The 26,761-nt window shown below is 39.9% G+C and overlaps 1 protein-coding gene across 3 annotated transcripts in view; it reads right to left on the bottom strand.

The window, feature by feature from the left end:
* LOC135995150 (protein HIRA) overlaps positions 1-26,630 on the bottom strand; it is a 34,982-nt gene extending 8,352 nt beyond the window's left edge. Inside the window, exons 1-19 of one of the 3 annotated variants that reach the window (XM_065646243.1) lie at positions 26,367-26,630; positions 18,745-18,807; positions 17,897-18,007; positions 16,882-16,972; positions 16,292-16,386; positions 15,357-15,452; positions 13,873-14,033; positions 12,892-13,059; positions 12,298-12,411; positions 10,523-10,593; positions 8,165-8,270; positions 7,350-7,574; positions 6,550-6,635; positions 5,884-6,078; positions 4,298-4,468; positions 2,586-2,790; positions 1,726-1,830; positions 860-1,008; positions 375-536 (exon numbers count right to left, since the gene is read on the bottom strand). In XM_065646243.1, the coding sequence (XP_065502315.1) occupies positions 375-536; positions 860-1,008; positions 1,726-1,830; positions 2,586-2,790; positions 4,298-4,468; positions 5,884-6,078; positions 6,550-6,635; positions 7,350-7,574; positions 8,165-8,270; positions 10,523-10,593; positions 12,298-12,411; positions 12,892-13,059; positions 13,873-14,033; positions 15,357-15,452; positions 16,292-16,386; positions 16,882-16,972; positions 17,897-18,007; positions 18,745-18,807; positions 26,367-26,460 (2,468 nt within the window). In that variant the 5' untranslated portion in view covers positions 26,461-26,630. The remainder of the gene's footprint in view (positions 1-374; positions 537-859; positions 1,009-1,725; positions 1,831-2,585; positions 2,791-4,297; positions 4,469-5,883; positions 6,079-6,549; positions 6,636-7,349; positions 7,575-8,164; positions 8,271-10,522; positions 10,594-12,297; positions 12,412-12,891; positions 13,060-13,872; positions 14,034-15,356; positions 15,453-16,291; positions 16,387-16,881; positions 16,973-17,896; positions 18,008-18,744; positions 18,808-26,366) is intronic. The other 2 variants (XM_065646244.1, XM_065646245.1) reach the window with 2 other exon arrangements.
* Between the last annotated feature and the right edge of the window lie 131 nt (positions 26,631-26,761).

The raw sequence follows: 26,761 nt of genomic DNA, 5'->3' as shown, positions 1-26,761 counted from the left end.
AGACTGCTTGAGTACTTCTAACTCTGAAACTCATGTCCTTTATTGGCTAAGTATGATGGAAGTTGGAAGCATCCATATTTCTTCTTTTCCCACCCTCAATCCACTCCATCTATGCATGACAAGTCTATCCTAGGAAGGCTGATCCTTGATCTTCCTTCTAGAATCAAATTCAATATTACGGACTATCCTAGGACAGAGAAGAAACAAGATTCAAGTCCTGCCTAGTTAACTCTTCATATTATATCCAAAAGTGGACTTGTGTTCAGACCTGATGTGGTTTAAGCCCCAGTTTCAACAGCAACGCATCAACACAGAGTTACTTATAAAAAAAAAAAATCAGCCTACCAGCTGCTGCAGCCAAAACTGGTACTTACCAAACAGAGAGCGTAGCAGCAGTGGTGAGAGCCATGATGTAAGAACCTGTGCAATGTAGGGTGGAAATGGGTGTATTCAATACTATAGGAGGAAGAAGGCGACGACCACAAGCTGAAAATACTGACAACGTTCGTTTCTCACAGGCCACACTTACGATCTCACTAGGAAAAAAAAAATCAATATGAAACATTTACATTTTGTCAAATGCAAGTAGCACAAACCAGACTGACTTCTTAAGTTATCATACAACTGGAAAAGAAATAAGACATCTTGAGCCACGCACAAAGAATCACAAAAATCCCTAATAGAAGTCATTCAGTTAATCAACTTTTCCAAATAACTAGAAAAAAATACCTTTAGAGCCTCTACTTATTTGTAAATATGCGGGTTTAGGTTTAATTAACTTTCCGTACTGTGTACTTTTGTACCCTTAAAAATGTTTTCTGGCCTTCGGGACCCTCTTTCTGCAAAAACACTCTCTTACCAGCTTCCCGCTGCAGTGAGAATTCGACTGGTGAGGACCGTCTCCCATTCTTTTCCTTCTCGATTACACTTTAACCTGCTCAACTTTGAGCCTCCCAGCGTGGTCATTTCATTCTCCACTTCAAGGTACATTGATGGATCTGAACTTATCTGAAATACAAAAAATACAATGCATTTTAGAAGAGGAGAAGAACTACTCAAAAAACCAGCAACTACTATTAGATCCAAAACAACGCCATCTTTAAGAATGGATTTAAGTATAGCATTCTCTGTTGAACGTGGCTTCAAAATATACTGTGGTACTTCAAAAGAAGCAGACCTCTGAAAATCAGCCTTGGCTACAACACAAATAATTTCTTTCTATTTGAAGTATAAGAATAAAGAAAGGTGGTGCCAGTCTGTGCTTCCTAATTAAGGGCACCAGATCAAGTCTGGATGTGCCCAGTCACCCTACAATCTTGCAATTAGAACCAGACCACCACAGCCTAAACACGCAGAAAAATTATTTCACAAATACCTAAAGTAATTTGCCAGTTTCTTCAGATGTAGAGCACCTCTGAAAACACCCGCTTTTTCTCTTCAGCAGTGTGCTACCAACACAACTGTAATAATAATGCAGCAGTTGGTCCTGGAGACTCTCACATTTACCCCCCACTTTGGTTAACCAGGAGGAGGGACTGATGAACCAGCGGTATTCCTCTTGAAGTTTAGCTAGTTCAGAAGTGTCCTGTTTTCAGCTGATTTGCCATTAACTTTTCTCATGTATTCAAACATTAATTTATCAAAGGATCTGAATAGTCTAAGATTATTTTAAAAAGCAGGATTTTTTTAAGTATTAAGCTTTTTTCCCCCTTACAGTCCACTTACTTGCAAAGTAAACATTTTCTGTGGGATTGGGGTTGGCAGTTTAAGTGCTAATGCTGGCGCAGAGATGCAGGCAGCATCCTTCTCAGAAGCCAGTGTAGCTGGGGACTGGAAAAAAAAAATTGCAATAGTGGTTAAATTATTCCATTTTTAAAAGTCCAAACCAAATATACTCTATAATACAGATTGATTTGAAAGATTTTTTTAAAATTCCAAATAATGCCAACTGCAAATATTAATACTTTTTTGAATTAGTTGTATAAATACAATTTTTTAATATAGCTTCTAAGAATTAAAAAGCCAAAACAAACTAGGAGTCTTCTTTTTTATATCCCCCCCCCTTTTCCAGCTCCAACTAATTAATGGAAATTCTGGTATACTGCATGGAAAAGCTAAGCTCTGAATACTGAAAACAAAGGGATCTATATGCCCTAAAATGACGTAAACACTAAAGCAACTTACTACTTCATGGCTCCTAGGAAATTCATACCCAGTTAAGTCATCATGCCCAAGTCACTCTCTCGTGCTTGGCCATGCTCCATCAAAGGACACCAAATCCTGATGGCGTTCCATTTTATTCTGGACAGTCATTTGGCACACTATCACTGCTTATTGTGCTGGTACCGTTTAGTAAGTAGCTGCATATTTGTATAAAGGATGGATGCATTTGCCACACCATATGAATATGCTTTTTATAATCTTAAAGTTAAAAAAAAATAAGTTTAAAGGCAAGGAAGAGGTAAGCCTAAAAATTCTGAGAGATTGATACTACTTGTGTTTCCCTGACTTGATAGAACAAGTCAACATGGCACTGACTTTATTAAATCAACATTGTGACTTTCAATGAATTTTACTTATTTCACCTGAACAGTTAAAGTTACTGGTACAAGTCTGGAGTCTTTTCGAGGTCTTCCTTTTTTCTTCTTTTCTACCGTTTCTCCCTCAAGTTCCAGTTTCCGTTTGGGTGCGCTGAGTGGCTTAGCAGCTGGAATCTTCTCTTCACTGTCACTGCTGCTCTCCAGAATATCCTTGGGCTTATTGTCTTTAATTAAATTCTGATCCTTCAGCCTAAGCAAGTAAAAAATATATATATATATTTCACGTTTTATATAAGCTGATTCCAAAAGCTGACACATACTCTACACACTGCATTCCTGTATGCAAGAAGATACACTCAGACAAGGCTAAGAATGTATTTCAAAGTGTTCAAAGGCAAGAGAAGGAAGCTGAAGAGGTATGGCAAGTCCTCTGCAAAAGTACAACGTGAAATATGTATGTAAGCTGATCAGACATATTCTCTCTCAAAAAAAAATTAATCAAACTAGCAGTTAGGAACTGGATAAAGCTGTAAATAACTATATTTTAGCAGGTCTCTTTCCCTGGGTCGATACAAATAATTCAGCACTCCGTAAGATACAAGAGTGGTTCACCTTTTCCTCTCTCATGGACATTACACTTTCTGCTTACTCATGCAGAACTTCAGTGGTCATTCTGTTGTCTGTCCCCGAAAGTCATCCTATTCAGTTCTGACTACTGTAAGTAAGGTGCCTATCTGCAAACTACGCAAATGACCTCACTGCTCCATTTTCCAATTCAGGAATACAATATAACTAAAGACGACAAAGTACAAATCCCTGTGAACTCTTTTGTAAACCAGTATACTCTAAAATAGGTCATTTAATCATACTCTCCCCATTCCCTCCAATAGCTGGTTATTAACTCACAACTATGCTTTGCCACTTATTCCACAACCACTTGGCTTCCTAGAAATATCTTGCATAATCCAAACCCTTTTTCTTTGGCATCTAAATTATGCCAAACAACACACTTTTATCCGTACTTTACTGACACATAAGAGGCAATTATGAGAGTAATTTAATACATCTTTCTTCTGCATCATATGGTTAAACCATTTGACATTAAAATACTGAAGTATTTAGTAAAAACACATTTTATCGATAATAAGTTGGGGAACTACATACTTCTTTCTCAAGGCTGCTATTTTTCTATCATTTGTTTTGGTGAAGCAGGAATATTTATGCCATAACACACTATGTCACAAAACCAAAGGCTTTTTTTTTTAATCACGTGGATTCAGAGCCAAACCCCCTTAAAAATCAAAGCATCTTCTCTGCATGCCTTCGAGGCACAAAACTGAAATACAACTGCAGCTATTCTGACGATAGGCCATCTGCAGACACGTATGGTAATTTATCTTGAAGTCAATCTCACTCTTGTACAGAGATGCACACAGGCTATTTTTATCTTCCAAGGAGCACAGACGCATGCACCGCACACGGAGGCACGCACGCACAGCCTCTTGTAACAACAGTTTTAACTCAGTATTTTGAAGAGTCTGCTTGATCCCAAATGCCAGAGACAAAGGTCCAAAGAGAGAACACCATCAAAGAATTTACCTATTCACAGCTGTGTCCTTCCTTCCAATTGCGGAAGACACAAGACAATTCCTAGAGTGCCAGTGCCATGACATCCTCCCCACAGAGAATCAGCATTTTAACTCTTTATATTACTATCCTTTTATTTATTTATTTACCCCCCCCAGGCTATGTCTTACCTGTCCACAACAGTCTGATTTGTATTTGTTACAACAGCAGTCCCTGAGGTGGCTTTGGATCGTTCTGTAAATCTAGAATCAAATGCTTTCATGGGTTCAATCTTGGATGGAGTTGTCAACACAGAGGAAGACGATGCAGGAGGAGCAGTTGAGGCAGAGGTAGCGTTTACACTGTCAATACAAGGGATGGGAAAACAAGGATTGAAAGAAATTTAGTACTGGTAACCTCCACTGCTCGTAGCAACTAGCTAGTATTCATTCTACTGGCTAGGAACCATATTGAAAACCTTTCACTCAAGTACATACATGAATTACGATATGCTTTGTCCCCTTTCATGTGTCAGTATCTTGCAAGCTTTGCATACCCTCAAAAGCTGTTTATGATAAATCTCAGAGCTAAGAGCTTCATGTGTCCCCATAGATATATCTAGACTAAAAGATCCTAATTAATTCGCCGTGTATTTTTAACTCGGGAATGGAATTGTACTTTCAGCTGGTCTTGAAGGGAAAGGATCACTATTTCGAATTATGACTAAGGTACCCAGTTTCAGCCTTTTTCAGGTTACCAAATATTTTCCATTACAAGATCATACTCCAGTGTTTATCAATCAAACAATCTGGGATGAAACCATTCAAGCCAAGTTTTGATTTTGTTGTTGAAGTATCCAAACTTATTATTAGGCCTTTCTAAGCATAACTCTAAGGGAAAGGAATGTGTTTTCCCCACACTAAAGCATTCCAGGGATCTGTTATTTGAATAGCTGTTTACTTTAGAGATTTTTCACTTCATTCAAACAACGAATCAAATGAAAGAATGGCTCTAAGATAACTGATGTTTGTACTAAAAAGCAGTTAGAAGTCAAATTTCCAAAGAAAAGGAAACTTAATAGTTTAATCTGTCAATCATTTCTCATAGCCTACCCACTCATTTTTTAATCTGTTGCCAATTTCAACTAAATTTGATGGAGTGGTAGAGGTTCCAATGACATTGTGTTCTTACAAATGCTAGAAAAACACATTGAGGAGAAGAAATGAAGTCAGTGCTTACACTGAAAAGCAAGTAAAATTTAGTTGTTCCATAATTAATTTTAAAGACACACTGGCCAATCAGCACATGTGCACTGACAAGTCAAGGTCAGGTCACTGTGCTCGCTCTCATCTGATGGGGTTGTTATACAGGGAAGAACTATTACCACATTTGCAGAGAGATCTACAGGACACAGGACAGAATTCAATGGAAAATAGGCTTCGTTATCTCCACTGCTGGAAAACCTTCTGTTATTTACTAATAGCAACCCCGCAAATCCATAAGCAAGTAAAATTGTCAGAGCATTCACAATCAACTGTGTACCTCACTGCACTGAAGTTCATTTCCAGAACTCTGCATATGGATTTATTAATTACCGATTTATCACTATGTAAAGTAACCAAATATTAATAAAATCTTGACATTTTCAGGAATGTCAGATTCTTGAAGTTTTGCTCTAAGGAAACCACTTTAATAATTGCTTGATTACACAACTGTAAACAAGAATTAAAAACTAAACAGTGTCATATGAGCGAAAAACAAAACTGCAAATACTGACCCATCTTTGTTGGCTGCATCATCTGTTGGTTTTATACTGGCTGCTGTCGGCTCTACAGAAGGCTTTGAAGTATTAAGGGAATTTGCAGCGTTAGAATCTAATGACATGAGCTGCTGGTTACTTTGAGAAGACATCATTGAGCCAGAGAGAGATCCAGATATTGGGATGCTATTGAAAAATGCTGTAGAAAAATCCCTAAGCAAAAAGACAAACAATAAATATACTTCTTGAAAACACTTTAAAAATAATGTTTAAAAATAACTGAAAAATAATAATTCTAACTAAACTGTTTATTCCATTCTTCTCTTTACCACATGTGGATATTCATATACAACCTAAATACACCACCACCACCTAACTTTCCAGTCTCATTTCTCATATACAAAGGACGCCAAAGCCAGTATTAATGTGGGTACAAACATGCAATACATTAAAACTATTGTTCACTCATCTATAATGGTAGACAATGAGAATTAGCCTGTTCTATTAGAAGTGAGATCTTATTGCTAGGAGAACATAAGTTGAAACTATATTCCGTAAGTATACACAAGGTATTTCCAGCAAGTGCTTTAAGATGCCATAAGATAAAAATAAGTCAGAATTCTTAGTTTGCATCAGAAAAAAGATAAAAGGGTAAAGAGGGATTTTAACAACTCCCAAACGTACCCAGTGTCCAGCTGAGCTATGCAGAGAGGTGTGATCCTTCTCCGACCATCTGCTGTTCGTGTTTCAACTTGTTTTTTTAAGAGATTCTGTTGGGAAATATATTTCATTGTCATTTCTGATAAATAGGAAATGCCTTTTTTTTTTAATTTTTTCTTTTCCCAACTGACAAGAACAGGTGTATTAGATGAAAGAAGTTCCTCTATTAAAAATCTGTTAAAGATTTTTTTCCATATTGCCTTTGAACCACGCTACTATTGCATAAATAGAATCAATCTACATTTTTATGAATACAAGTGTATTTTAATACCACAACTTTTTTTTGACCAATAGTAGGTGTTTTTTAAATAGAAGTTCATATAGTACGAAGTACAATAGAATTCTGATTCTCTCCACGCTAGAGAGTTAAGTCCAAAGCATTCTCATATGTGTGCACTGAATCCTTCATTAAAAGTTGTTCTCTGTCTAGGAGATAATTAAATAATGCTTTCAACCTCCTTCATTGAGAAACTGAAGCACAGTTCTACAGTTGGACTGTTATTAGTTACCTTTGTTGTCCTTTCTGCACACCGAGAATTTAGCACATACAGAAATATTCACAAGCATTTTTCCACACCGTCTTACTTCTGCTTAAAAGCATTCTAACTTTTCAAAGAGTCCCAGCAATGTCAACTGGACCATTCACGGGTTAAAAGGTGCCATCCAACATGAATAAGGAAGCAGAAACTGGTTTTATCATAAGCAGTTTGATATTTATTGGCTTAGTACTTGACACTATAAAGTGACCATCCAAGAACACCTACCTTCCTAATGTCCTCCAGACTCTCCCCATTGACCATGCTTGCCACCTTGGGAGCTGCTGTCGCAGTCCCAGATGTTTCCCTAATTGACGCATTTTTCTGCTCCACCTGCTGCTGTTGTCTCTGTTGATACTTGAGCATCTCTGGATTCTCAATAATGGTGGTAGACAACTGAGCTTCAGTCATTATTGCCAGGCTTTTACCATAGGTGGACTGATGAATGTTGCTCTGTGGGCGTTAGAAATGTATCACATAAAAGGAGTGACTACAACTGCTAGTGTGATATCACTAATCATAATGTAATGGAATCACACAAACCTCACAGGATCTATAAAATGCAAATGCCCTCTGTATCATTTATACACTACAGAGTTGTTTTTCTTTATATTTCCAGCTAACACTACATCAATATGTAAAATAATTGGAATTCAAAGCTTTAGTTGCTAATGGCGATGAGAGGAAAAAAAAACAGCCAACAGCAGTTTAAAAAGACTTGCATATATGCAAGTCAAAGAGTAATTTTAAAGTGTTTTGAAGCACCCACTCCTTGTTTTGTTGGCCAAATAATTACTTCAAATGTATAATGATGTGTAAGCAAGTGGATGTGCTCCAAATAGACTTTCTTTCCAGAACAGAAACCAATATGACAAATTCATTTATTGACTACTCTTTTTTTAATGATTTGTAAAGCAGACAAGAACGCATTTTCCTATAATATGGAAATCAGTCACTACATACTTGTATAAATAGTCCAATATTTTAATTGAATCAATAAAACCCTTAAATATGATCACAGATTCTCCAAGTGCCTGCTGTACCTTTTCCTCCTCACTGAGTGGATCTCCAAGTTCATCCTGGGAAAAGTCCAAAAACGCCACTGATCCATCCATGGAACACACCAGGATACCGAGTCCATTAAGGGTCCTGAAGAAAATAAAGGTCCATCTTTGGTTTCAGTGTCCTTCATTGATGCAAAGGGGCAATACAATAAATTATTCCATGAAAATCTCAGCATAAGATTTATTATCACAGCAACTACAGATGGAAACAAAGAAGTGGGCCAGCGAGGAGGCAGGGTGGTGGACAGCAGGAATTCACGTGCCAATATTCCTTTGGAGACTGCGCACAGGAAGGCGGCATTAAACAACACACCTGCCCGTGGCATGATCAGCACCATGAAAACCTTTCTGTAGGGGTAAAACAGAATATAAACTGAAGTGTTGACAACAAACAATGAGAGAAAATGATAAACGTATTTGCCGCAAAAGATGTACAAAACTTGTGTGCTAATGGAACTGGGTGAAGAAAGGGGCCTTTAGCAGATAAGCAACTGATACACTGCTTTTAAGGCCATATAAACTAGGTTAACCAGCACTACGCCAAGCTGGAAAATGATAAAATCTTGTTGAGAGTTTTCTGCTTGCTCAGCAGATAAAACTGCCGAGCTTCTATTGACCTCTGGATCCAAGCAGTTATTCCATGAAAACATAATAGCGTTCAGATATTATGATGATGAATCCGAGTCTAAAACTCTAAAATAGAAACGAGACAGCTGTAACAATATAATAGTATCAGATTTCTCTGAATTTACTCAGTCTGTTTTCAGAAAGGAGCATGTTTCTGAGAACATTCTGTATTATTGACATTTTAGCCATACATTTCAATTTGTAAACAGGATATAAAATAACAAGCTTCCTGATGATCCTTTGTCTCTCAAATATCCCACAAAACCATTTCCTCAGAAATTGCAAAATGTTAACCAGCTATTACTCCCAATGATTGTATGCCATGAAAAATGTTCAAACTGCAGATGGAGAAATATAAAACACTACAGGAAAACAAAACTATTCAAAGCTATTGTACTATAACAATAGCAGCAGTTCTCATGAAATATTCCACTTATTGACTTTCTAGCCCTCATCTATTAATGAAAGCAAAATGTTTTGGTTTTGAAAACTTTTTATGTTGCTTCACTGAGCTTCATGGCAAAATCCACATGGCACACAGAAAACAGGAAGTTATACAATTGTAAGCTTTAAAAATTACAGCATAAAACCACCAAGACTGTTATAGCTATTAAGGTAAAATTTTGTTAGGAAGAGCTAGAATTAAAGAAACCTACGTAATCAGCTGTGTGCCTATCATGGGGGAAAAAAAAAAAAAAAAAAGAGTATTTTCTTGTCCAGAACCCTTAACTCATAGGTACAGAGTATTTTTTTTTAATACCATTTGCTGAGTGGTCTCATGGTTATTTCTCCCTTATTATTGAAGTTTTGCAGTGAATAAAGAACTATTAAACTCTGCATTTTTATGACCAGGACTTAGGAAGAAAGCAGGAGAGGAACTAACTGCAGAAAAACAAGATTTAGGACAACAGACTGCTGAGATAATGGGTTGTCCAACGCAATCCAGATCACTAGAGATGCCCTGCAGTCTCTTGGGAAAGTTCAGCAATTGCTCTTCAGCTACCTCCTGTGGTTGGTGGGATGGGGTGTGCTTGGGTGTAGTAGGTTCATTATCCCTTCTCTGAGACTTGCTACATGATCAGCCTCTGCTACTTGTCAACACAGAGCAATTTACACCCTTCACATGCACTGCAACACCACAGTGTAACTACATTTTCACTAAAACCAAAAGCCATTGCATTTACTTTTTTCGACATGCAAATCCTTCAGGCAATTCAAATGATGAATGAATATTGCGTGTGTGTATAAAGGAGTGAATGTATGTACAAAACATAAAAGGACTTTCTCTTTTGCTGTATTGTGTCCTTAGGCATGAAGGAAAGATTGACATAGATGGTTCAGCTGAATTGTCCACCACGTCATGTTATAAAATACATATTCTATGAAAAAAAAAACCAAAAAAACCCAAAAAACAACAAAACAACAGAGAATCATAAAATATCTGTGGAATGAGTTCCTACTTGTTACTGCATAACGTTCTAAATACATTCATTTTTATTCAGTTTTAGTGTTACACAAATCCCAAGTGAACACATGGTAGTTGCTAATGTTACTACCAAAGATGTTGCAGCAGAACCAAAAACTTCAGGCACCAATTACTTGTGTTCCAACAGCTACAGTCTGTACTGTTTAAAGGAATTTCCAGTTAATCCATATATCTAAAGTTGACAGCAACACTTGGGCTTTTGTAACAAATGGCAGAAAACTTACCAGGAGATGTCCATGATAGACTTGTCAAACAGCTCATGTATGACAACTAGAGGTCGTTTCAGACACGTAAGCTTAAAATAGAAGAAACAACACTCAAAAATTTAGAAGTTCTATGCTACCACAACTATTACCACATTAATACTCTCCCAGAGTCTAACAACATTCACCAGCCAAGTTCTGGCCAGGAGACAGCTGGTTGCCTGATGGTGTATCTGAAGTTACCCATTCCAACCCTGGCACAGAGTTGGAGAAGAGCTGACATTCAACCTCCCCTCCCTTCTGAAACACGGACTGAATTTCTTATCCAACTTTGCCTTTACATCAGTCTCATAGAACACTCTCTACCACTCAAAGAGTAATTCCGCAGAGGCTAAAGACAGCTTCTATTCTAGGCTTTATTGAGATAAGGATGTTGCAAACTGCCAGCACAAGAGGAAGACGGAAAACAGATTAGGTTTCCATGTCCTCATTCAGACTACTTGTCTAAGTAAGTGAAGCCTATCAAGAGCAAAGGGAATTTGACTCACAATTATTCTCAAAGATTATTCCTTTACACTTCTAAATCAGCTTTGTAATAAAGAAGTGAATAAGAAAATTCCCAGTAACCTGTTTTAAATCAGACATTCTAAGCTCTTTAACATTAAACCAATGGATTTAATATCTATAGCATATAGTACAAACGAAATGAAGCAGAAGTCAATGTGATATAGGATGTTACACGCCCATAGGTTCACAGACGCAGTGTAGCAGTCATTTTCAGTAGCTATTTCTTCTATGTTACCCCAGGTATGTGTTGTGTAAGTATCTATTAAGCTCTTCAGGGCAAAGACTGTCTATAACTTTGCATCTCTACAATACCCAGTATAACTTCAACAGCCACTCTAAATGAAACCATAGTATAAATAGAAAGTAAAATATACTGACAGTGATACTTTGATATGGGTATGCACTGGTAGCATTGCCAGAAACAGATTTAGTGTTATGCATTTAGCAATTGATGGATAAATATCACACTGGAATCTATAAATAGTAGATTGCAGTTAGCAATTGGTATGTTCTGGCACACGTTCTCATCACAAAGCTTTCAGGATCAGTTAAATTTATTCCCTGTCTTTTGAAGTTGCCAAACAAACCATCTTGCATTTATAAATTTGAGAATAGCTACCCTTCTCTTTGCCAGAATAACAATTTCAGCGTAGATTTTAAAGTAAAACCCAAACTAGGTACTGAAAGTATACTGAAAAGGCTCATTCACTTTCACATTTCTTTCCATAGGAAAGATAGAAACCAGAACAAAGCACAAAGATGAGCTGAATATGTCTCAGAGACTATCCTGTGCCTGCTATATTCTCCTCGTACCTACAAAAGCAAGACAAACAAAGCTAGACTCCAAGATTGATTAACGAGTATGTGGCCTAAACATGGAGAAACGGTAAAGTCTTTTTCTTATGAGACTCATATGGAGAATGAGTAAAGTACACAGGAAGAAAATAGGGCTGAACTGTGTTTATTTACTATGGTAGCACATTATTTCCCTTAACGGTTCCTCCTTACCAGGGCGCACAGTCTGCCCCTGGCTTCTAGCTGCTCTGGGCTTTAAAGAACTGAACTAATACCAATTAACTTCCTTCCAGCTCATCCTGTAACAACAGAGAGAAAAACACCTAAACATGAATCTAAATATAAGACCTAATGCTGTACATATGGCTTTTGTGCAAAACCCTCAAGTTATCCAAATGACCATGTTAGTCACAGGCAGCAAATAAACCACTTACCCAGACAGAAAGAGATCGATCCTTACTACCAACAGCACAACAGCAGTAGGGACAACTTGACTTGGTGGAGCTCCCATTCTTTTGCTTCTTTTTGAAGATCTTTGGATTGAATTTCTGAACAAATGAGACGCGCCAAATTTTATTACAGTAATTACATTTTATAAGAGAACTGCTTTAAAAGCAAGTTTTCCACTTAAAAGTGAAAAAGAAACATTTCCTAGAAACAAAGAGCCTCACCAGACTCTGCACATGCTTTCTTACGGGGCTTTCTGAATGCCTTAACTGGAATGGCAAATAATATTACTAGTGATCACGAACCCACTAGAAACCCAAGCCACGGAACAGCTAACAAAGTTAGTGTTTGGCATTCCTAACATGCTCCTGTACTCCTCCCTCCTATCTTGTTCATCTACGTCCAGTTCTCTTACCACAGCTGATTGCTTCCAACATGTAAAGTTGACACTTTTAAATCACTATCACGCATTTGCATTACTAATCTTGACCACCTATCTTCACCTCTTGTCCCATTTATGCATAAAGTTATCAAAAAGGACACACTAGAAGTTTTACTTAGGGTAAATTACTATCACTCACCACTACTGTAACTGCCTTCCGATGCCCTACAAAATCCATGTTGGTTTTCCATCCATCTCTCTCAATGATCTGAGCAGTAGGTCCAGAATTATTCATGGCGTGAGCAGAAACAAGATAGTGACCATCAGGTGACCAGCTAAGACGCAACACATGAGTTGTCCCTCCACACTGACAAAAATAATTTAAAAAAAACACACTAGAGCTTTAAAAGTGTTTCACACACGAAGGATTTTTAATATAAACTACTTAAATTTTAGATTTACGGAATACGATTACAAAGGAAGTCTTCTGTGAACATAAAAGAATGACATCACAAACAATTCTCAGCACTTCAGCCGTGGATACTGGATACCGTACACTCACTATTCATCCCAGTCCCAGTTAGTGACAGGGCTGCAGCATACCAGCTGCTAACAATGAGACTTCAGCTTGCAACACCAGCTCACACATGAATTTGGGCATTTACAGTCTATTACAAAGAGTAATTGCACTAATCACGATACCATAAGATCACTGCAAAACACTCAACTCAGTAAGCACCAGCTTCAGTCCCAAGAAATTTGATCTCTTGGTCAAAGTCATCACATAACAGCCCTATGATGCCAGACCAAAGATCCCTCCCAAGTACTTGTTTCTGATAGTGGCCAATACAAGATGCATAGGGAAGAATGTAAGAACAATGTAATTAGCGTGCCAATGCCTCCTTGGAATAAGCTCTATATTTCCAGGAAACTACCTAATTGTTTACATAACCCATATAAACCTTTGGCCCCCACAAGATGCAATGTCAATGACAGTCTCAATTTACTCATATAGTGTGAGAAAATAGCTCTTTTTCTTCTTTTGAATCTGACATCTGATAGTTTCATTTGATTCGTCACTGTTAACTTAACTACTGTTCATGCAGAATCACAGTTATTCTTACAATTTTCATTCATTCTACCAGGAATTCACTTTGAATGGTCACACATTCTGAAGTACCTCATCAAAGGGTTTTGTGATGCTGGTTTCCAACTGCCAGTCCATAGTCCGCCACACCTTCAAACTTCGATCATCAGCCTGAGATGCAATATATTTTCCAACAGGATCCCAGGTCAGCCCTTTCACCAAGCCAGAATGCCCCTTCAAAGTGGCAAGAATTTCTGCGCACACAGAATTGAGAACAGAGAGGAGTTACTGATATCTCCTTTAGGACAGACTGCTGAGGAGATTTACAAGATCTTTTAGAAGCATCTTATTAAATATAACCTCTTTTTAATGTACAAACAACAACAAAATATCAACAAATTTCAAGCAAACTGGAACCTGTGTTTAAGCTAAGAATGATATTAAACAGTGGGAAATAGAACTCTGGACAGAATAAGGGGTGCAAAAGTCTCTATATCAAATAGATCAGAGCAGGAAGACCAGGAGAGCCCAGGCAGCTCAGAACGGCACTTTCAAGCTATGGAAAGCAGTGGTTTAACTGGAACTTCAGTTAAACATTCACCCTTTCCTCTGGACCCAAAGAGGATGGTATGCTTTATGGTTATCACAACAAATTCAGCTTTGTGCAAATATGAACTAAGTCAAAGTTGCGACTGAACAGACACACAAGCCTGGCAGACCTGGTAACCTACCTTCAGTCAATCTCTCGCTTATCGGACCATGAGAGAAGAGGCTGAAAGCCCTGCACAGGCTGCACAGCCAGCTTGAAAGTCTGAAAACTCTGATATCAAGATTGGAAGCAACCCTAAAATCAATGGCAGTGACTGGGCACCAGACAAGGGAAGCTTCAGCCTGCATCGAGCTACATGGTGAGAAGCAGCCAAATAAAGGTGGATGCTCCCAAATTGCTGCAGACCCTTGCAGGGCACTAAAGCTCTCCGTGTCTCAGCTGCGCCTGGCAGCACGTCCCTGGGCAACAGAGACCTCGGGACTGTGTGAATTGCCAGCACTGCAGCAACGGAAAAAGATAAATGGCCATCAAATGGAAGACTTGAGGGCTTCTGCTACTGTGAGGCTCTCCGAGTCCCTTCTTCCTCCCCCTCCTCATGTAAAGTCACACTGCTTATTAAGCAGCAGCATTTAAAATGAGGTAAATAACACGATGCCCACCCAAAGAAAAATGAACAGAAAGTCTTGTACGTACAAAGGCACCGAGGAAAAATATATGCATAAATAGATGTAATATCAAGCTGAAATTCTGTTTATTTGGGATTTTGCAGAGAAGGTGAAAAAGGAAATTAAAATAAAATCAGCAGCACACCCTGAAGGTAGCTGTTGTCTACAGCAGAGCGGTATCCACTCTCATTGCCATCCAAACTTGGAAGAAGGACTGACTCACCACATTGCAAGTGTAATATCTCAAAAGACAGACAACCCATTCCCACATAGAGATTTCAGTCAGCAAAATACACCCATGGAGAAAACACCTTGTCACAAAGCTTTACATACTTGCACATCTGAAATGTAAGAATTCTCACCGGGAAATTTGACAGCATTCCAGATGACAACGGTGTTATCCACACTGCAGGATGCCAGCCAGGCATCATGTGGAGACCACGCTACATCCATGACATCTGTTTAAAAAACACCCAAATGTTTCCACATAAGACATTGATGGCAAACAGAGAATACAAAAATCTTTTTAAAAAGAACTTGTGTGCAACATTTTTTCTATCACCGAGAAATTATCATCTCACCAGAGTGGAAGGTGAGAAAGAACATAGCAGCATACATTGGGAGTGAAGCTCTCCAACTTATAAAGTTCAATGGGGAACAAAAAAAAAAAAAAGAAAATCCAAGGCAGAGAATGCGATGTCCAGTGATTATAAAAAGTACTAATGCCTGTATAAAGTACTTTGTCTTGTTTTGAATGAAAAAGCAACAGCAGTTATTGCAATGCACTCGCTTTATTCCAACACACATGTAGCGATCAAACAGGTTTCAATCTTGATTTTAATCATAGCTCATGTCAGCAGGTGTAAAATGCGTTTGAAATTATCTGGTTTATTTATCTCTTGCATTGCTCTTTAGTTATTTTTTCTAAATAAACATTAATATTCTCTGGTTTACAAAAACTTTACCTTTTGCCAACCAGAAGATTGTCCACTGCAAGTGTGAACATTTATTTAAATAAAAAGGCAGTTTAGCTTCCTTTATTTAGATTCATTTTAAAGCTACCAAATACTAAAATATAGGTGTCTTAGTTGCTAATTTTTCTACTATATAGTTGCTGAAACTTGTATGAAAAAAATCAGCATTTGATTAAAAATGACGTTTTCTTTTAGATTTTCATTGTTGCTCTTAAGAATAATTACCAACTTGCTACCAAACAGATATATTTTGAGCAAGAAAATGGGGCACTGAAAATTTTTTTTCAGATACATGCAAATCCTTTCAGCACCTTTTAACTTACCTCCTGAATGGCTTCTGAGAATCGATACACACCTCCACTGCTCAACATTAGTAAGTTTGCTACTAGAACCAAACACAGTGCTAGGTCCAATGTACCTAATTAGAATAGAAACAGTGATCAACAGAACCACCTCAAGTTCTTCAGACTTTCTTTCTAAAGAAAATCAGCTGCACAGCACACTTCTATTTTACGTTCAGTTATTGCTGCAATGAAAACTGAAGCAAAAAAAAAATGGCGTGTTTTAGAGAAAGTAATTTGAGTTCTTAAAAAATTAGCTTCAATAAAATGTACAATTTCTACACATAGAAAAAAAATTATAACATTTAAGCTAACTCTTGAAATCTCATCAGGAAGTTTTCTTCAAGGACAGAAGAAAATGCCTCAGCTCCTAGAGAGGAGCTCCAGCCAAAAGACAGAAGAGACCCAATCTCCAGTACCAGTGATGTGGGGTCACAGGTTTCAGTTCCTTACTCACCAGGCGAAGCGGTGAGCTTACAAAAAGGCCAACACAGGAAAGAAACACTAAGAGATGTGACAGAGTAACCTACTTGAAATAAAATATAAAACTGAAAAGGAAGAAACATGCTTACGCAGCTCGTTTCCACACCATAATCAACTTGTCATCTCCCCCTGAAGCCAAGTAAACTCCATTGTTGGACCATCGCACACAGTTCACACAAGCTGAAATGTAGAAAACAAAGTTTGTAAGATGAAATATGAGAAGAAGAGGTTCTGAACTGGGACACAGAGTTTGTAATAAGCAAAAGTGGACAGGAGATGTTTAGGATTTAAGTGTGCTTCTTCCACTCAAAGCGGTTACTCTGTCTGCTCTAGATAAATGAATTGGTACTTATCTTTCAGTAGCAGTTGAGGAACTACTTGCTTAAAAAAAAAAAAACAAACTAAAAAAGCTTCAACAAAAGTAGCTCAAAAGGAGAAAGATTAATATTCATCTAACAAAGGAAACTGCTTGTGATAAATGAGCAGGGATTAAGAGGCTAAAGAAGAAAAAATACATCTTGAAGAAACGGTACAGCTTGTTCAGGTAACTATACTTTCAAATGTAATGTGCAATAAATCCAGGATAATTTAGAACTATAACCAATATACTTCGTATGATGTTTCCTTCATACTTAGTTTTTCTCTTGCTCTTTCCTTCAGAACTACTCAGTTTCTCAGAATGTGCACTATCAGTTACTTTGTGGTCACGGCTGGAAAAAGTTCACAGGGAGATTTCCAAAGGCATCTATATTTCTCTGTACATATTCTCACATTCTAACAACACTTTCTGCTGAATATCTAAAACCATATATACCCAAAGTACGAGACCACTCTGCTGTATTTTACTGATTTTTCACCACTGGACGGGGCATGATTTTTGTAATTACAAACATGCTTAAGCTTTGGTAAATTACCAACAGTCTGTAAATATATATACTTATACATATATATACACATACACACACACATTAAAAAAGGCGTTTAGATGAGGTTCTTAGAGACATGATTTAGTGCTAGAGTTAGGCTAGGTTATGGTTGGACCCGATGATCCTGAGGGTCTCTTCCAACTGAAATGATTCTATGCTATATAAAAATCTTTGTTACCTAAGTGATTGTCCATCTGACAAAGCATCTTGGGAATATTTTCATTCTTTTCATCTTCCTCTTTCAGGACAGGGGCCATATTCCAGATCACAACTTTCCCAGAATCCTGACCTGTATGAGAACAAAAAGTCCCTTCTTTAAATACATGCAAAAAAGCTTTTCATCTTAATCTCAGTTCCAGAACAGATGCTAAAATTTAGGCTTTACTGCAGCGGGAACTTTAGAAACAATTGAGTACCGATGTCATTCTGATATAATTACACGGAGACAGAAGTGTTCTATTTTTCTTGAAGCTATTAAAAATAAAGTAACACGGCCTTGTTCAAAAATCATATTGTACATATTGGTATCAACTATAAAGATTAATATTTATTATAAAATCATATTTTAAATGATAAAAGATACATTCAAATCCTAAACTGCAGTTATTGTAGCCAACATAAAATTATTCACTATTGTAATCCAAATAATATTTGTGCACATATTTCTTGAGCTATTCCATTTATAGAATTGGAATTTTTTTGTACCAGTAGCTCTACTATTTAGCAGGTCAAAAACCCAACTTCACATTCAGTTCCCCTTCAAACAAAAAAGAAATTTGGCCAGTATGGCCGCAACTCAATTATTGCAGCTACTATCTCAATGATGTCCACAGGATGAGTACGTCAGAGAAAAGTAACTCTGAACAATGGCACTTTTCAATACATTTTAATGACTTATATCTCTAAGAAACAGAAAATTATGTAAGGGATGTGTTTTTAAAAGGGTCAAACTGATTAAAGTGTTGCGAAGGCACAAGGTTGTTGTTATCGCCCCAAATTCTGCCTTCTATCAGTACGCAGACGTACCTTGTCCTCCTGTTGCAAACTTGGTCCCATCTGGGTGAATGTCCACTGAAAATATTGGCTTTCCTGGAATTAAAGAACAAGCAGCAACATACTGAATTGTTTTACAGTCAAGAGAACAAAGTAACACCAAAAGAATGGTAACTCTTCTGGTTGGTGAGTAAGTGTGTTCTTCCAAAAGCTACAGTTGTAAGAATTACAGCTGACTACAAGAGCTGAAAGCAACTTGATGACAGAAATGACAGCCTATTAAAAGTGGATATGGATGTTATCAAGCTGTAATAAACCAGCGATAACCAAGGACACTTAATCCAGCAGGACATGCCAAACGTCCCAAAGAACAATAAAACCACAAAGCAAGCGCCAACGAGGCAAAACCGTATTTGAGTCAGGGATTTCTTCCAGGTTTCTACAGTTCATTAGCTGATGACCTGAAGCAAGTTTTATTCTGGTTTCTGGTTTGGTTTTTTTTGGTTGGTTGGTTGTTTTGTTTTTGGTTTTTTTTCTTTTTGTTTTTGTTTTTTAATCCTCCCTAATCTCAGACTCCATCTGTTAGTCACACAATTACCTGTCTCAAATTTAGACTCTATTATTATGAAGTGCTTTTACCATAAGCCTAGCTTTTATTTTTATGGCTTCCATATAGTCAAAGGAAGACTAACCAACTCTAATATTACTCTCAAATCTTTCCATTCTCCATATGCTACACCTTTCAGACAGAAACTAAGTTTTATGAAAATGTAAACCCTATTAAAAATAACTAACACAGCTGAGGAACAGCTTTGGAAACCAGACAACCCTCACTCAGCCTGTTCTGCTCCAAGCACTGGATCATATACACTTTCCTGTATGTTCACAGTTCTTTTAACCTTTGCAGGAGGAGAAGGAAGAGGGAAAAGTAAACTCACTGCCCTTCAATGATGCTCAAAGAATCACCACTAAGGATTACTTGAAGGAATAACGCTTGTGATTTCCATGTTCAAGTAATTTTTGGCAGCAGTCCAAACCCTTTCCAGCTGGAATGCTTCTACAAGCAAGATCACACACATGCCAGTATAAAATAAGGCAATTTATCATAACAGCCAAAAGAACTAGTACCCACTGTACCAAGATTACTCAATAAATTTCCCATGTATGTCAATTCTTTCACTGTACCTTCATGATATGTTAAGACATAAATGACAAAACCTGGAGAATGTATTCAGCGACAGATTTTGTTGCAACTGTAGAATCTGAATTCCTTCACACTACGCTGCTAACAGAACCCTCATCCAAATAACCAGCATTTCTTACTTTTTGAGGGATAAGCATTTTGCTTCATGTCAACTCTTATTTTCTTTATGTTGACTTGTTTTAAGGTTTATTTTATTTGGATTTATATTGCAACTGAAATGTGACTCCCCTTAAAATTTGTACAGGCAGCCAAGCAAAGACCTTAAGCACAGTAAGACGGCACTCAACTTGCATTCCTTCCAAGTCCTTTAGACCACATAAAATACATAAGCTGAGACTGAGCTGTGGGTTTTCTTCAGATTGTTGTGCCTGATTCTATCTTTTATTCTATTAACCTGAATGCAGCATACAGGGCTAAGCTGAATCTTTTGAGAAGCAGAGGCAAGCAGCAAACATTTTGTCCTTCTCAGATGTGGAAGTTCCCTTAAATAATTTGAAATAGTTTAACCCACTGACACTTCTGATCATTCTGGTCACTCTTCTATCAGCCTCTTTCGTTTCTCCTGTGTTTTATGATGTGGAGGGGAACTGGCATTCAAGACTGTGTTCAAACACAAATGATCCACGTATTTGCACAGTAGGATAATGTTTTCTTTTCAGTTCTTTTCCTAGCATAAATTTGGGTTTCCATCTAATGAGCACTGAGCAGATATTTTCATAAAGTATTAGAAACCTAAAAGCTCAGATCTCAGTGGAAGTCATCAGGGCACTATTTTACATGTGAAGTTTAAAAAGGGTATGGACTTTGCACTCGGGAAAGGCGGTGGTAATAAATGAAGCCTTCAGCAACAAATGGAGTTTCCTACATGGCTCAACTGTGATCCAGGAAGGGACCTTATTCCACAGGTAATTAATCACACACAATGATCTACCCAGTGTACTTGTGCTTTTCCTCAGAATTTGTGAATAAGCTCAAAGCACAATGACTTGTGAACATGAGGCCTGTCAAATTCATCTTCTATAGGAGCCACGTAAATATCGTTTTCATCTGATGGATCATCCCTAATAAATTGGACTAGTTTAATACATCTCTCTCTCACCAGCAATGTGCAGATGCATCCAGTGGTTAACCTTTAGATAAGCTTCTTCTCCCTAGAAACGGTTTACTAAATCAAGTTCCAGATTTCTCAGAGTTTGTACAGATAAGAGTCTTCCATTTTCCATAAACAGGAAACCTGCCAAACTACACCCAGCCTCAACGTGTCACACCCTCTTCTTCATAGACGTTCTGCATTAATCAAAATACAAACAGCGACTGCAAAATGCCATGTCACGTACTGGCACAGCTGAATACTTACAAGTCAACCTAGATGAATTATTACTTACAGGTCAGTCTGGATTTTCTTTCAAATGGCTTTGGATATTATTCCAAGATCTGGGGGTAATATAATTAAACATGGACTGTTCAGTTGTCTAGCTTCCATTTCACAACACTTTCACTGTGCTCTTCTGTCTCAAGTAATTTTATTAGTGGAAGAAAGCATAAACTTAAGCTGATAAGAGCAAATCAAAGGGGGACGCAACTACTTATGAACTAGCTCAGGACCACAGGGCATCAGGATTTCATCCTTGGCTCTGGCTGCCGTGGCCTGTTGTGGAAGCCAAGCGCGGCCGCAGCCCTATTTGGATGCCTGCAGGAAACATCAACTACTGCATACAGGAACCTGAGCTTCAGCTAAGAAGATCATTCGCATCCATGTTCAGGCAGCAGTAGCACTACTGTGTGTTTCAGCACCAGAAGGCATATAGACTTCATGGGCGTGTAATCCCGACCAGAGAGCACCTGATTCGGACCCTTTTGCCAATCCTCAGAAAGGAGTTGTAGAGCTTTACAATTTATTAGAAAGCGGCACATCAACACCACAAACAAATTCAGTTCCTATCTAGCACAAACACTGCATGAAGTTTCAGGCCAGTTTTGCCACACACTCGTATTCACCAGCGCAGAAATGGGTGAAACATACATGGAGTTGACAGTGACATGTCCAAAGATTCAAGGTTAGCGGTAAGAGGCACTTGAACACCGATGCGCCCGCTTGGAAAGGGAAATCTCCCCAGTGCCCCGCTCCAGAGCTGTGCCTGCTCTTCTTGACTAGCGAAACATGCGGCTTGCCTTGACTAAACTAGATTATTTAGATTTTAAAAAGGAATCACTAGTAAAGCTATATATTATGAACGTATATTAACTCTTAGACATTCCAGAAGGAATTTATATTTTTAATATGTTTGCTCTCTACACTTCTATGTCCATCCCTTAAAATACCGAAATTCAATAATCATTAGCTTCTTTCCCCAAGTAAACCAAGACTCATATTTGTTTCCAATTTCGTCAATCTAGAGATGTCAAATGATTAAAAAAAAAAAAAAAAGAGAACAGATGAAGTCATCACAGGTAGCAAGACGAAGTAATTACCAGGGTGTTCTGGTATAACTCCAGGGAATCGTTATCATGGGAATACCATTTACAGTGGTGGATAATTGCCACAGGCTAAAGCTGTGAGACTTGGTCCATACTACTTGTGGTTTATAAACTGATCACAGATACTGGGTTTTTTCTCACTTCCTTCACTTTCTCAAAATAATGGAGAAGGCGCCATCATTTGATAGCAGCTGCCTCCTTCCCCGGGTTCATGTCTTTACCTGATTATGTTATTAAATCCTGTCGAACCAAGCCAAAAGGCACAAGGTCCCTGTTTGCAAGTGACTGATGCTTTCCCATGCTCATAACTGGAGATGTGTTAGACTTCCTAACAGTCACCATGCATCAAAACAAAATGTGATGCTTAAGTGGTAACATTAAAATCTAACATAGTGTGTTTTAAGACACTTTGCCATCTTGTAATAATTTCTAAAAAAAAAAAAAAAAAAAAAAAAGAAGTTTAAATTCTTGAAGCTCCTAGCATCACATTGCATGAGAAAGCAAACCAGCTTCATTAAAAACAGAACACCTTATGATAGGCCAGGTGCCCTGTTAGATTCTTTGTTTAAAGAACCCAAATATACATTAGGTACTTACGAACACCAATAATGAAACACGCTTGAAACAAAAAGTTCCAACTAAGATAATGCAAACCCAAGAAGTTCCCATCTTTAAAAAAAACCACATCAGCTGAAGAAAAAAAACCATTTTAAATATTGCGTTATTTTTGTTTGTTATTTAACTTTAGGCAATAATCAATGAAATAAAGACAACTTTACGTTAATTTCTACCACAATACGCATGAGTTTCTATTCATCTTGCTTCCAGCCCATCTGATATATAACACCCAACATGACTCACAAATCAATTCAAATATTTACATTCCACCATTACAGCTTGGAGAGATAATAAACTCTGTGCCTATATTCAAACAAAAGCAGGCTCCAATTTCTACAAGTTGTTATACGTGAACAGCACCTTGGGGTTTGCACGAGTTTCTCAGAACGGCAAGGGACCTCCTTTCCCACAGGGCTCAGCGTTCGCCTGCATCAACCGTCTTTAAGCACCAGGGCTCTCAAACCTTGTGTGCCAAATATGTATATACAGCTGCGGGATGCGTGATGCACCTTTACAGAGGTACTGAATGCAAAACTGGGAAGCAGGAGCAAACCACACCATCTGTATCGTACTGTCGTCTGCTCCCATCTCCACCACTGGATTGCACTTTTCAATATTCTTTCCTGCTCTAAGAAACATGGAAGAGAAGAACACAACAATAAGGAGAATGTCATGCATAATCTAATAAACCCACACTGAGCGTGAAAAGCTTACGGAAAATGCATCTGAAGAAGAAATGTTTCCAATAAGTATTCAGATAAAGAGATATTAAGAATTTCAAGACAAAAATCTGTAGAGCCAAAACGTGTTAAAGTGGTTTACTGTAAATGCACAGCATCACGGCTGAGCAGCACCCAGTTCCCAGGTGTATTAATTTCCCTGCTACGCCACTATCTTCTAATGTCTGTTATCTCAAGTAGAGTGTATGCCTGTAAGCATCATTAAACTCATCCTAGTCCACCCGGTAAAGTACAAATCCCAAAACTGAGTGGGGAGAGGGAAAGGCTGGAATGGCAACACCTTCATCTGGTGAGCGGAAGGGCCAGTCTGGCTATCAGGACTCCTGCTCACAAACCAACAAGAGCGAAGCAGCCTCTTGTGCCCGTGAGGAAAACAAAAGGAGTAAAACTTATCACGACAAATCTCCAGTGCACACAGTATAAATTACCTTTACTCTCCTTCTGGAGAGGTTTCAGAGCAAATATGTGGGCCCTTAAAGACTGATGGAAGCTTCTTGCATGCAGCGATGCCTGCAGGATCCGGAACCTGGGTACGTTAAAAAAGGCCGACTAAACTCACCAGTTTTTATCTGACACTCCTTGCCCCAAGGATAAGAACGTATGAATGTGATATAGTCCTGTATACACTAGCAGACCATAAAGCATTTTACAAATGAAGTCAGTGATGAATGTCTGTTTTGCAGGTGGTGAAACTATGACAAAGTGACTTGCCCAAACTCATCCCAGCAGGACAGCGGCAGAAATGGGAATCAAATTTGGGACTACCGAGGCCCTGTGCAGTGCATTATCCACTAGCAAAGTATCGCAAGGCTTTATAAATGGAGCCTCACTGCAAAGTGCTTGGCTGAAGACTGTTTTCTGCAATTCACAAATCAATACCAAAATGGCTAGATGTATTTTAAATTGCTACAGATGTCAAATACACACCAATACCAAAAGGTGCATCCATTAAAGAAATAAGGAAGGAAATTACAGATCTAATCTCTGATCTGCAAAGATTTAGGCCGAGTGTTTTATTCAGCTGCTCATAAGTGTGCTCCCACTGAAGATCCAGAGGGACACAGGACAGTCTGCCCACAGGCAGCCACACATTAAGATGTAAATGCTACATTTGTTTAGATTAACCAAGCAGAAATGTAAAAAATATGTCAAATAAAGTACTTCCACGGTTTTTTTGGTTCGCTACTAAGTTTCATTAGGTCCATCTGCTGGCTATATGGCCCCTGGACAGTAATTCAAGTAAAGACGCACACAAATTGCAACTCAAGGCTTCAGCTGCTGTTTTTAAAACCTGCAGCATGATTACAAAGACAATAACACACACAGAAAGGCAGCTGTGAAGTTGCATCTGAGGTTTCTAACTCAAAGCACACTTCTTCAACTTGAATAAGGCAGTCTCCAGCTGGGTTTTATTCTAGATACTAATCGGCTAGATGAGTCCGACTACCGACATTTAGACGAAGTATTTATTTCAGTTGAAATACAGCTGTACGCATGAATTTGAGGACAAAACTTGCATAAACAGAAGTGAGCTCTTCACGTTAAGATTTCTTTGCACTGCTTCACCAGGAGCAGTACAGGTATTACTCTGGAAATTTATCATAAGTGGTGTAAATACATCACAGTGACGCTATCCTGTACTCGTTGCACTAAAAGTAGAGAGCTTTCCGTCAATATTGACACTTCATTCTAAAGTGTTTTAGTTCCCAAATCTCTACAAAATCACTAGAGGAGTGGCAGACAAGACAACACTACAACTTCAGGGGGTTGTTCTGAAAGAACCGTTGGAAGAATATTTTTCCTCTGTGGCCAAGAGGACTTACTGCACTTGGGGGTTTTACCGCTGGACCTGACTCAGCCACGTGAAAGCACCGCGGTCAGTGTTGCGCACGGGCACGGGACGTGTGTGCATCCCAGGAGCACCCGGCCGCCGCACGGCCGCCTCCTCTCCCTTTTTGCACAGGCTCCACTTGATTCAAACTATCACTCTGCGCTTTCACAAGCACGAAGTCGCCCAACATCCGCGCCTGGCAGGTAGAAGCAGCTCAGTCCCAGCGAACCGCACTTCCCCTCCCCAGCAAACACACGCTTTGCCCCGCGAGAGCCGCCCCGGCCGCCGCCACCAGCGCGGCACCTCCAGCCTCCTCCTGGGGGCCGGGCTGAGCCCGAGTCCTCCCCACACAAACTCCGCAGCTCGGCAGTCACACTTCTCCACAAATCCCGCTTTCGTTTCCGCACCTCCAGCCATCCACCCCCGGCCGGCCTCCCAGCCCGCTGCCCCGCACAAGCCCACGGGACCCCGCCCGGGGGTGAGGACTTGTTGCTCCCCGCTCCCCGCCGCCGCCCGCCCGGCGGCACCTGCCCGCCGCCGCCCCGAGCACGCCGCGGGGAGCGAACGGCCGCTCCGGAGGCTGCGAGGCGGCAGCTACAAACGGCTCCGGCAGCCCCGGCTCCCCACCGGCCGCCCCCCGCCCGCGGTCCAACCCGCCCCACGCGTGTGCCATGCCGCGCCCCGGCCCCGCCGCCGCTGCCCCCGCCCCCGCTCCCCGGGCCGGCCCCCGCTCCCCGGGCCGGCCCCCGCCCGCGGCCCGCTCCCCGCCGCTGTCCCGCCGCACCTGCCCGCCCGGCCCCGCAGCACCTGCTCCCCGGCGGCGCGGCCGGCCGGCCCTCACCATTGTGGTTGACCCAGGTCGGCTTCAGGAGCTTCATTGTTCCCCGCCCGGGGCCCCCGCCGGCCTCCGCCCTCGGGACCCCAGGGCGGCTCCGCCCGGGCTGCCTCCGCGGCCGAGCGAGCGGCGGAGCTCAGCGGCCGCCGGCCACCATGGGCCCCCGCCGCGCGCCGCTCTGCCCGCCCCCTCCGCCGGCCGGAGCCGCCTCAGCGCCGCTCCATGCCCCGGCGCCGCCCGTGCCGCAGCCCCCGCCGCCCGGCCGCATCCCCCGCTCCGCTCCCGGCGGCTCCCGGCAACGCCGGAACTCGGCGCCTGGCAACCGCCTAACCGGCCCGGCGGGA

This window comes from Caloenas nicobarica, chromosome 16, assembly GCF_036013445.1.
Source record: "Caloenas nicobarica isolate bCalNic1 chromosome 16, bCalNic1.hap1, whole genome shotgun sequence".
In the NCBI taxonomy this organism is placed as follows: Eukaryota; Metazoa; Chordata; class Aves; order Columbiformes; family Columbidae; genus Caloenas; species Caloenas nicobarica.
The sequence above is the reverse complement of the archived record's forward strand: the minus strand, read 5'-3'. Positions and strand labels throughout refer to the sequence as shown.